Genomic DNA, 12,686 nt, shown 5'->3' with positions numbered 1-12,686 from the left:
ATGAGACAGTGTTTGCTTTTTTTTAAGACAGATTAATAAAAATCTAATTAAATTTCATTTTCTGTATTTTTTTTTTTTTTTTTTAGTTATGAAGATGGTCAAGTGGGTGATACAAGTATAAATACACAGGAACCAAGCATCCATAAAGAGATTCTTCGAGTCATTGGCAATCAAACTGCTACTGGTTAAAAGGACCACTCTTATTTAATTGATGTGATTTGGAAGCCTTCCTCAGTCTCAAAGCTGGATTTTGAACTGACGAAGATGCAAAAAACCTAATTTATTATTATTATTCTGAGCAAATTAACCCTTTGAATACTTACTGTTTTCTTACTTAGTATTTCTTATCTCATCGAAATACCTGAGACGGTATGAATTAGCAACTGTAGGGGTGCAAAGTCTCTTAATATTCTACAACTAATAATAATTAAACAGGCATTTGGGTTGCTCACAATAAACAGACTTTAAAAAGGAGTTTTGTGCTGATATTTTTATATTAAACTCTTCAATTGGAGGTTTTAGTACTGTATACTGGTATTTTAAATTTAGAATGACTCAATTATAATCAACAGAGAAGATTTTATAGCGGAGAACCTGTATTATACAGGATACTTTGCAATAAGTAAAATATTCTCATATTTAAACACAATAAAAGGTTGTCTGGAACATGTAAATTAAAGAGATTGGTTGCCTGCAATTATCTTTGATTCATTTTATTGTACACAGGTACAGGTAGGATTTAGAGTCAAAGGTTAAAATAATTTTTGACTTAATCAGTGAAAGCAAGTGAAAAATAGTGACACTGATGGTATCATTGATTGTTTATTCATTAAATAGTTCGGTTACATTTTTTGATTGTACAAACCCAGCAAGCAACTAGAAATCTAGAAGCTGTATCCTTTTTACACATTTGGTTTATATATATTAATTTTGCAATTTATTTGATTAACAAGGTTCTTGAATCTTTTTGCCTTAACTTTAGTGAGATTACTCTTGTGATTCTAATTAGCCACATAGTTAAGTAGCACCAGAATTAGAGTATTTTTATGGTTAGATTGATTGTTGGCACATTAGAAAATACAAACAAATGAAAACTTTTACTGATTTCCTCTTGCTGAAATATTTTTATTGATTTACTTGTAAGGCAAACTGAACAAATTCAAATCTCTGTCTTTTACAGTGACGACTTGTTTTTCTCTTAGTAAATGGTTACCACCAAGGGAACAGGATGGCAACACATGRAGAAGTTCAGTCCCTAAAGCTTATCTTGTGCCCTGCTAAGCATCTTTGGCCCTTACTATTGCCAGCTTGCAGGATCACATCCTTAGATAGGGAGAACTTAAGTGAGTCTTGCTTTGCCATACACTTTGTACAGGCCATCTGTGAAGGTAAAAATGCAACAGAGTTTATTTACTCTATCCCCTACTATATCATTTTCATCATAGAGATCTTGAAGATCACAAATGTTCAGAAAAGATCATAGAAAACRCAGACTAGCATTTATTTCTTTTAAATAAAACTACACTAGAGGGATAATTTTCATACTTGCTGGTAGTGGATGACTTCTCCTTTTTAGTCCAAGATTGACTTTCCTTAACTCTCTGCTGTAATTGAAATGCTCTGCAATTAAAATAGTGCTATTGGGACTAGAAGCATATACTTGGGAATGTTTCTAGCATCCTAGGCTTATTTATTGATGACCTTGATTCTAGTTTCACATCTGGACCTGTAAACCTGATTCTGCTTGCAAATCTTCGCTTTGCCCTTGAATTTCTGTTAGCGTTGGCTCGCGTTTGGTGGATCCCTAGTTTGGGAACCAGTTCTTGATAATTGGTATCTTCTGTGTTGGGATACAGGTTAACTTCTCAAAAGAAAGAGGATTCCTGAAATTAGTATTTCTGTATTAGGACTGCAGTAGGTTGTGCAGCTGCACAAATCAGCATAATTCAGGAGTGGAGCTGCAAAGCTGGAACTACCATCTCTCCGTAGTGTGTCCTGTCGCTAATGGCTGAATCACAATGTCTTAAAAAATAAGAAAGAAATCAAGAAGCAAACCCACAAAGATACCCTACAGGTGAGCAGTTATCTTATGTGTCCCAAGTAGCAGGATCACAACTGAAGCCTTTGAAGGAAGAAACCTGGACTGTAGCTATGACAGTGAGTCAGCCTTGGTTTGCATAGTGGTACCGGCCGTAAGTGGAGCTATCATGAGTACAGCCTGAAAGAGGAAGGGAGAAGAAAATACATTAATGCCATCTTTTAAGACTGCTCAGAAGACTGATATAAATAATTCAGTGGAAGGAAAGGAAAGTGCTGGGAAGGGCAGAGCTCTGCAGTGTACCTTTCTGATGTAAGGTGCCCACTCGAGGTAATAGTTCTGAGGAGACTGGCCAAAGTGTAGTGGAAAAGGGTTAAAAGGCATGGGGTGAGGAGTGTAGCAGTTGCACAACAGTGGGAGAAAGCCAAACCTTTGAAGGAGAAGGGCAATTCTGCCAAGGAAAGTTGTTCATTGGTAGGGAAAAATAAAAGGGAACTAAAAACAGCCCAGGTCTTATCCAGGCGGTGGATGGAAGGAGAAGGGATTGGGAGAGCAAAGCCMCATTGTGGGACAGAGGCAGCCCACTGGTGGGGCACAGAGCGCAGGGAAACTGTAGGACCTGGGCCCTGGGTGAAGGTGCTGTGGGGCTAGGGCACAAGCCCAGTGTCACATACAAATACAGGTGCACAGCGAGCATTGGTGCACAAGGTGTCAAATTGTTCCAAATACTTATTTTTGCAAGAATTCTAGCGAATGGGAACTGGAAACCAGGGTCATCTGAAGAGAGGCCTGGTCTTATTTGTAAAGTATTTCTCCTTCATGCTGTTCCTGTATGTAAGAGCATTTCTTGAGGCTCACATTTTTTATTGACAGGAAAAGCAGAGCCTCAGGCTCTTTTAGTTGCCATGGTAGAAATCTCCATGAGGCCAAATCTACCTAGCTGTAGCCCCATCCGACATGGAGCAACCTGGAACACTCCTGGGAAAACTTTCTAACTTCTTCCTGAATACTATACAAAATTTCAAACCTCTGAATATAAATGGTTTGATGGAAAAATATTTTTTAATAGCTTAATGTTGCACCCTGATTATAAATTGTCAAATTGCCGTATTTATACTTCTATGAGTATTTTAATGTATGAGAAAGGAATTAAAAAAAAAAAAAGATTTTAAATCTTTCTTGAAATTCAGACAGATATTTAGCATTCAAGGGGTTAAGCAATATGGGTTCTTTTGTTCTATAATATGAATCAGCATAGCTCTGTTTTCCTCAGCAATGCTACACTGTTTTGGTCACCTGAGTCTTTAATTCCATATTACTTAACATAGAATGGGCAGTCTGTATAATATTCTGCTTAATGTTCTACCAGAATTAGCCAATGACACAAGATTTGTTTATGCTTGTATTTTTTCTCTAAAGCCCTTGAAAAACTGTTATTGATGCTGTGTAATTTTAATATTATAGTTGTCAGTACTAAAAATGACTCTGTTGAATAATGCTAAGATTATGTTTTTATTAATACAAATATACAACCATTTCCAAATGAAGACTTTGTGCTTAGATCAAATGTACTATGTTTATAAACCACTTCTTACTACAGAAATAATCAGTGTCTTTCCAAAACTGATGAGTACAAAGTTCCAGAAAAGGACAACTGAATGAAGAGATTCATGATTTAAAAAGAAAATGTACTTACAAAAAAAAATCTAAAGTATGGAAACAGTATCCAATGGATTTCTTCTTGACCTTAGGAAGTATAAGTCAAATACAAAGAATACTTGTCATGACTGACAGGGAGATAATTATACAGATATAAAAGCACTCTATAATCTTAGCATTTTCAAAACATATAGGTTTGGGGCCTGATCCTGCATTGTGCTTAGCAGCCAGTGAAGGTGCTGAGGGTTAGGCCTTGGAACAGATGTGTTGTTTTTTATACTAGTCATTTCTCACTCCTATGGTAAGTTTTTTAATAGCTTCTGAAGCAAAGACCCATTGCAAATGAGATCCCATTAGGTGTAGAGATCCATGCATCTTTCGGTCCGTATGGCTAGGTGGAATTTAGCAGGACTGAGCTCTTTGGCTGCACTGTTGCTACGACGGCTGTAGAACAAGCAGCAACCTAACCTTGTTGGCCAAGGTGTTGAAGAGGAGTGGCAGGAAAGGCCCCTTGGATGGAGCCGGATGGGCTCCCAGAGCTGTCTCCGGTGCCTGTTGGCTTTCATGGGGTTCCTGTGGCACTTAGGGTCCTACCGCACTATATTTGCCTGACGGAGGTGCCGGTCTGGTGTCCTGCTGAATTTTGTCATTACAAACACTACCTCAAGGTGAAAGACGAGCCTGTTGACTGAACCACATCAAGTTTGCTGTTTGAAGAGCTGTTAAAATAGGCGCAGGACTAGAAGTCATCCAGCAAGTATCTTGAGTCTAGTGTGTCAGAGCAGTAACAGTGATCATTTTTATTCCTTGTGAAGGGAAACTTGTGCTTCAGAAGGGGATAAATTTTAAAAAATAATAAAAATGGAGCTTTTATGGAAGAAGACTTTTTTTGGTGGATTGAATTGTAGGATTTGGTTTTGAAAGCTTTAGATTCGAAAGCATGGAGCTCCTTGGGTCTCATGTGGATGGGAGTTCTTCATCTGGGCTCACTAGCTGAAGCAACAGACACTGAGAACGCCAAATGGGATAAAATACGTCGAGCTGCTGTTTTAATCCTGCTAAATGTTAGTCTACCGATGGACAGCTGCAATGTAAACTAACCGTTACACTTTGCATTGGGATTTTGTATGCAGTATGATACATTAAGTATAAGATTTCTGTAGAGAAAAAAAAAAAACAAAAAAAGAATTCAAGTAGATTTTAGATGAACATATCTAGTGTGTGAAAAAGCTGTTAAAGTATAGATTACATTAAACATTTACCAGCAAGTCAGTAAAATAGTCCTTATATAGACCTTCAATATAATTTAAGGTTCTAAAAATAATTTTTAAATTTACCCAATAAGTATTGTACCTTTGAATTTTAAAAAGCAGCCACTTCTTTCTGTAAACATATGAATATGCCTATGTTTCTTTCAATTCTACAGCCTCTTTTTCTCCGAATAAATTTATTGAATTTTGTGCACAAAATAGTACTGCAGCCTGCTATTTAGCCTATGGTGCCTTAGAGTTATTACAAATATTTAACAACATGTACATAATGTAAATACTGCCAAAAGATCACTAAGGCCAAATATTTTCTCTATTCACTTTTTACTGCACTTGCTTTCTATTGCTATTTAAGCCCCTTTTATCCAGCTTTGTAACAGTTATAACATTGTAGCCAATGTAAATGTTTACTTTCAATAAATCTGAATTTGTTCAACAAGTACTATGCATTTGGGCACTATTTTGAGAACTTTGTTCAAAGTTAAAACATTCTTCTAAAGTAAACTGAGTCTGATACTGTTCCTTGACTTTCAGTGGTCACAAGAACATCTAAAGGTTATAGGTAAAACCTTTTAAAAATTTAAGCCATTTAAATTTTAAAAACCTTTAAAAAGATTGTTTTCTGCAGTGATCTTTTAAGTGAACAGAACAAAACAGCTTTCTATGCTGTGTTTATATGAATGGGTTTCACCACTGGTTCAAAATACAAATGCTGGAAACAAAGCAGTATTTTGCATGTACAATATAATACAAAATGYGTTAGGTTGTTACACGTTGCATTTTATAATTGATTTTAAATAATAAGTCTTTTGTCTTTTTTTATAGAACTGGTTTTGTCATGAAAACAGCAAATATATGGAGAAATGTGTCATACTTAATGTGGATATGTTTAAAGTATAAATGCACATCTGCAACACATAAAATATGCAGACGTTTGTGGAACTGGTTATTAATTCAGTGAATGTACTATTTTTTCTTTGCCTGTGCATTTTATTTTTGAATTATATCTAAGTGGATATTAACTTGTATATTTTTAAACTTTTAGCTTTTGCTTTGTAAAAATGATTATTGCAGTTTTGGGATTGGAAAAGTAAGAATAATACCATTGTTTTGAATTGTTTTGAATGCTCATGAGTATTTTACACAAATATAAATATGAAGCAGGGAAAAAAAAAACTCCTTGCTACCCAGAAAGACTGATAATTTTCCTTTAATTAGTGTCCACAGACTAGAGCTTGATTTCTGTAATGCAAGAGAAATTCCTTATTTTGGGCAACTTTGAATTGGAACATACTGTGACTTCCAAATGTGCAAAAACATGAGTTAAATCAGTGGTGAAACATCAGACTTCTAATAAAGTCAGAACTCAGAGAAGCAGGAGGGGCAGGATTTGTACTAGTTTTGACCAGCTATATTCCGAGTCATTGCTTATTAAGCTCTTCCAATATGCATCAATTACCAAATTTGCAATAAGAATGTTTATTCTTACAGTATTCGCCTACTGAGCAGTTTAATATGGAATACAGGCAATTAAGAATCTAAACATTAATTGACAGCAATGCAATTTTTTTGCAACAGAACGGAGCTGCTTTCAAATGCACACACAACTTTTGACAAGAGGAAAAGTAGACATCAAAGAAGAGAGATTGTGGCTGATGAGAAGAACATGTAYGGTGTTCATTAAAATACATTTACACTCTTGGGCAGCTTCCTTTTTATGCATAACAGTGTGGTRCAAATTGCAGCAGATTATTTTATTGAAGGCACATAGTAGCTAGAGCCCCCTCCAAGAGGAAATTGTCCACCTGCACGGTTGGAAGGATGCATAGAAAAGACTGTGGTAAGTGAATGAAGCCAATAGTAGACAAGACCTATGTTTGCTGTGCTCCAGCTGTCAGCACAAACTTCTGTAATTACTAAGGAAAAAAATCTTACAGAATGTAGCAAGATTTACTTTAGGGTTCAGTGCCTTACAAAAGCCTAGTATGAAAACAGGTGAAAAAGAGGAAAAGCATATGGAAAAAAAAGGCAAATTTAAATGGTAATTTTTTGTTAATCCATGGAATAGCGCCCTCGGAATGGTTTTCTTAAATGAGGCAAATGTTCCCCTCAAAGTGAAAGAAGTGCAGTTCAACAACTGGGCATAAGACCCTTTAGTAGCAGCACTGAATGTAGCAAGGCATCAACTCTTGGATTTCATCCAGTTTCAGAAAACTGGCATTGTGCAAAATACTCAAGCTGTGGGAATAACACTAGCAGCAGGAACAGTGAGTGCTGCTGAAGTAAGAGCAGCACAAGTCTCCAGAGGTCATGYCTGGAAGAAAATACAGGAACTCCTGGCTTAAGGTTTGTTCAACAAAAGCCAGAGCTTATCACCAGCAAAGCAGTTCTAATTTGTAACTTTTAAAGAGAGAGCATTCCATTCTTTAGGGGAAATGAATAAAGTAAAAAAAAAAAAAAGTATTTTTTTTTTCAGCCTACTGTCCTGGTGCTGTATAGGTCAGCGCTCAGCTGAAGCTCAGTCTAATAGCATGCTTTGGGCAATGTCCCAGTGTACTTGCATGCAGCAGACTGGAGTATTTAGTGCAGTAGTGAATTTCTTAGAGATTCTCAGGCAGAATGAAGAATTGATCACTTGATTAACAAACCCTAGGATCCTTTCTCTTTTAGCTTTCTTGAATATTCTGATGTAGTCTGTATAGGCAAAACAATCCAGAAATTGATAGATGTCTGCTATTTTTTCTTGTTGATTTGCAACTCTTCTCATATTATTTCTCTCATGTGAGCTGTTAAATGAACAATAATTTGTGACAGGTTAAAAAAAGTCACACTTTCTTGATAAGTAAATGACTTAAGATTTGGGATATTTCTTGTGGTCTACAGAGGTTAATTCAGCATGAGCAGTTTTAAGGATAAGAGAAGACAAAGGCCCCTAATTTAAATATATATTTAAATGTAAATATATTTATGTTTATATGTGTGAATGTAAATAAAAATAGTTCTATTAGCTCGATTACTAAGGATCAAGACACTGCATTTTTACAACAGACTTGACAAGCACAGTGTTTCTTTAACAAATACCCAGTTTTCTTTGCTTTTGGTAGATCTGRTTTGCTGTCCCCTTGGCATTGCTGTGTTGTGCTGCAGGTTTTAAAATTCTTACCCAGGGGGAGGCCGCTCAAGCTCTCATCTTGGTTTGTTACTGCTTAGCTGACATGTTGCTCTTGATGCAATATTCCATCTGTGTGAAATTGTATTATTCCACTACTTGCCTCTTTATTATCTTGTGCAAACGTAGATTTCATGCTTGCCATGCTAATAGGGAGGATGCAAATATCAGAAAGTTGAAATCTGAGCTGTGATTGCTGTGCTGCTCCTACCGGTAACAATTTTTTCCACTTAGRAACATCCTGTTTCACGGTTACTGCCCGTGAAGGCGAGGTCACAGCAGCCCTATCTTTTGGTTTCATCATTTCTCAAGTTGCTTAGTGCTTTGGACCTAGAGCATCTCTCTTCTTTCAGCACTGTCTCTGCCAAAACCAGTAGCATTTGTCTCATTTGATGCCCTGATTACAAAAAGTCCTTGGGTGGCTGCTAATAACTCACCCTGAGCTATGGCACTTCATACCTATTTACAAGAGCCGTGGGTTAGATTGTTGGTTTTTTGTTTTTTTTTTTACTAGGATTCTGTTGTTGCTTTAGTCTTGGGTAATATGAAAGTTATCAAAAGAGAAGAATTAAAGGGAGGACATTTTGCTATTTGTTATGTTGATCAATTACTTCTGTATAGCTGTATTACTTCAGCTCAATTCTGTATAGCTATTAGCATAGTTATGTGATCTGAATTTCTAATCTATTGAAGTTCTCTTGTCACTCAGCCTTTCACAGAGCTAGCCTTCAGAAAAACATTGAAAAACATTTGCATTAAAATGCAAAACTGAGKATATTTCAGTTAAAATGCAAAACTGTGCAGTCATGAATAATGAAAAACTATTACAATTATAGTCCCGCAATATGAAAAGCATATGTGCAAACCATTTACACAAGAGAACAAGAATGTGTAGTTAAAAGAGATGCAGAGCAGGATGCTTTAAAAAGCTAAGGAGTTTTATGTGTAAACAATTTCCTCTTGTAATTCCCTTTCATCTAAGAAAAAAAAAATGAGTGTATGATTAAAATATTCTCTACCCGTATTTCTGGCTATATCTTTTAGGCTGGACTGATGGTTGTTCCTTCCCAGATTCATTTTTTCCTATGTTATCAGGAAAGCTTACTGGAATCTTAGTTATTTTAAGGAATGTTATTAATCTCCTATATTAATATGCTTGAACAATTTCCATAAATTTGTTCAAAATGGGCTTTTTTGTCAGTAAGCTATGAGAGGCATTTTCTTTCTTTCCACAGAGTTTTGTTTGTTTGTAAACCTTAAGTCCATTTACTTTGATCTAACATTTTCTTAGAGGAATGGAAGATCAGATGGCATCTGTGAATGAGCTGTATTAGGAATAATTTTTACTTGTTTCTTTGTAAGTTGAATTTCCATGGCCAAGGCATAATATGTGTTTGTATAGCATAACAATCTCTGAAGCTGTCTGCATGAAGACTGCTTTTSATTTGGCTTTTACGGTACTAGCGACACATTGACTAGAACAGAAAATATTGGTAGTTTCATCCTAATTTTRTCATCTTTGAATTTACATAATGCTGCTAAATTCGGTGGGGTATTTTTTCTTTTTCTTTTCAGTGTTACGTTGTTTAAACTCTTCCTTTATATTGGTCACTTTGTAGATGTATATTCACACATAGTCAATACTTGAAAGAAAGAAAGAAATGAATGCAAATAAACAAACTAAACTACCATAAGGATGTGGTTCATGGTCCATGCTAGCTCCTGAGCTTGCCTGAAATTTATCTGGGAGTGAATGCAGGGTAAATTGTGCAAGGCATCATTCAGCAGTTTTAGAACCTGTAGAACCGTGTTCCCTGCCCAGCAATGTCCTCAGGCTTCTTCAATATACTCACATGGGAATGACTGTCCTCAGCAAACTCAGGAGATTTGTTTGTCTAGACTTAGATCTTTGTCTCTTCTGCATTAGTCTAGCTATTCCTTGATGGAAAATTACATTTCTAAGGCAGTGTTGTGCACACTTTTCACCTTGAACAGTCTCTAGTGCAGAAAGCAAATGCAAAATGGCTGAAGGATGCTATTATTTTGATTTGTAGTTTTAGTCTTAAATCCTGAGTAAGTACAAGTGATTCCGCAGCATGTAAGTCAATTATGATTGAGGACTTTACGAATACTTCAGTATCACAATAATTATCACTATTTTCTTAAAATATATACAGATGTATGTATATATATGTGCTTTTTAACTTTGATTGCAAGTCGGTGTTTGAATATAGGAAAGAGAGGAGCATTGTATTATCTATATGAGGACTGTCTAAACTTGCAAGGACAGCCGAGACAGGACAGCTCAGTCATGAACTGCAATTTATTCCCCTGCTCAGAGACTACTGAATCCTGTGGGTGGTTTCAGAAGAAATACGAGTCAACATTCGCTGGAAATTTCAGTCTGTGTGATCAAAACAGACTCATACCCAAGCTTCTTGAGGTGAAAGGCTTGTAGTTTATAGTTTAACATATTCCATCCCACCAGCCCCCAAACAAGGATTTGATTAAATACTTGCTCTTTTTTTTTTTTTTTTTTTTTAACCAGAAACTTTCTCTGGGCAAATAACTCTAAGCAAGAACTTTTCTAACTGTAAAAGCCATTGCCAGTTAATCACAGCTGTGTCAGTTTAAAGATGTGATTTCCACAACTTATTCCTTTAGATTTATGATGCCTTCTATGATTTTTATTTTCCCCCCACATTATGAATGCCTCATTTCTCTTGAGGGCCATAAAAACTTGAAAGGTATAGTAGCAATATGCAACACAGACTTCCTTGTACCCTCTTGCTGGTCTGCATAAAACCTGAATTGAGGTACTCATTTCCTGCAGTTATTAATCAACATAATGTGATCACTTGATGAAAATCATGCTATAGTAGTTAGATATTTTTAAGGAGGTTTTGTTTGCTTTGCTTCAATCAGCCCCTTCAGCAGTAAATAAAATTTGTTATTTTTCAGCTTTTTTGAACTCATCTCTGTATGACTACTTCTGATATGTTTAGGTCAGGATGTTGGGGCAACCACCTRAGGACTCCTCAACCAAGGAAGAAGTTTTATGGATAGTAAAGTTCTACAGCCTCACTGCTTGACAGGAGAGACTCAGAGAGAAGCACATTTGTGAGTAGCCTTCTGCTGGGCACTGTTGTTGGCCCAGCATCACAACTGCGATTTCTTCTACCAGTTGCATTTGTTGCATTAACAGAGATGTCACAAATCACACTCTTTTGTAGCATGATTCACCTCCTGGGTGAAAAAAAATGTGAGCTGATGATCGGAAATAGAAAAATAGGAAGAATGTGTAAGCTCCCTGCTGAACTTCCTACAGTAATATGTGATACTTTGGAGATATAACACCAGCACTGCTGTGCTGTCAAATATTTCTTCTTCCGAAACTCTCTACTTACCTCAACRTAATCAGATTTGGACTCCTATCAAGAGCCCAAATGTGTGTATGATGCAAACACTGTTCTTTTTCCTCCACAATCCCCTGAAAACGATGCCGCTCACGTTAAACCCAAGAGAGAGCCTTCTGCAAGTGTATATGGCAGTCTTCAGAGATCTGCCTCAAAAACTTTCTGTAGTCATTCATACAGATTCTGTTACGTGCAGGGTAATATCACTAAGAACCTGTGCCTATTAGACGGTAGGAACCTCTCTCTGAACATCACGGAGCTTGTGTCACAGAAACAGAAACTGGAACTAGCAATTTATCTTGCTTGGAATCAAGAGGTGAGATATGTGGTTTTTTCCCCTGTTCCAAGAACTCTTTTTCCATTGATTTTCACGGTAGCCATTCTCAATTTATAACACATGCAAAGCCATGTTACCCAAATACAGAACTCTGAAAGAAGAGACAGAGACATGTACATTTGGTATATGTAATATACACCAAAAAGGACCAGAAAAAAAGAGAGAGAGAGAGAATGCATATTTTACAACACACAAAGCCTTCTGTAAGCTTGTAAAAGTACATAGTGTGTTCAAGTGTTTTTTAGTTCCTGTTGCATGGGCAGAGAGGAGAGATTTCTTCTTTCAGCTGCCTGAGTGATAGAGACATTGCAAAACAATCACTGAAGGGAGAGCGCCTGGGAGATGATCCTGCAAACACATCTCTTACGGGACTGCAAGCCTGAGTGTCCCAGCTGACATTGCCTGTCAGTAAAAAAAAGAAGACCAAGAGAGAGGGAAGCTAATCTGTGAAAGATAAATCTGTGATTTTATAGAAAATAATAATAAAAAAAAAGAGTCAGGTCTTCAGAGCATGTAGGCAATGTGCTTTCTACAAGTAGCACCAGGGAATGAATGAGTGGCCCTAGTGGCTTCAAGACAGTGTAGGTAGTTTTGGGGTGATGAGAAATCTATGTGGAATATGTGCCCTAGTTTTGTTTTGCTTTGTTTTCCATATAAATAGTGATGCTATCTTTCTATTTTACCTTTTCTCATAAAACTAACTCTGGTGGATTCAGCTCATATTCAACTTTAGTCCTTCAGAGCTTTGTAAATGTTCCAAATAGGGAATAAACCCATCAACTGAAGAGAGGTATAAGTC

The 12,686-nt window shown here is 36.5% G+C and overlaps 1 protein-coding gene across 1 annotated transcript in view; it reads left to right on the top strand.

Moving 5' to 3' along the window:
* PARP8 (poly(ADP-ribose) polymerase family member 8) overlaps positions 1-913 on the top strand; it is a 103,823-nt gene extending 102,910 nt beyond the window's left edge. The window contains exon 26 of the mRNA XM_026035605.1: positions 87-913. Coding sequence (XP_025891390.1) covers positions 87-189 — 103 coding nt within the window. The 3' untranslated portion in view covers positions 190-913. The remainder of the gene's footprint in view (positions 1-86) is intronic.
* Positions 914-12,686: the final 11,773 nt, after the last annotated feature.

Source organism: Nothoprocta perdicaria, unplaced genomic scaffold (assembly GCF_003342845.1).
Source record: "Nothoprocta perdicaria isolate Ctin4 unplaced genomic scaffold, notPer1 scaffold_1, whole genome shotgun sequence".
Classification (NCBI taxonomy): Eukaryota; Metazoa; Chordata; class Aves; order Tinamiformes; family Tinamidae; genus Nothoprocta; species Nothoprocta perdicaria.
Note: the sequence above shows the minus strand (reverse complement) of the source record. Positions and strands in the feature narration are given on the sequence as shown.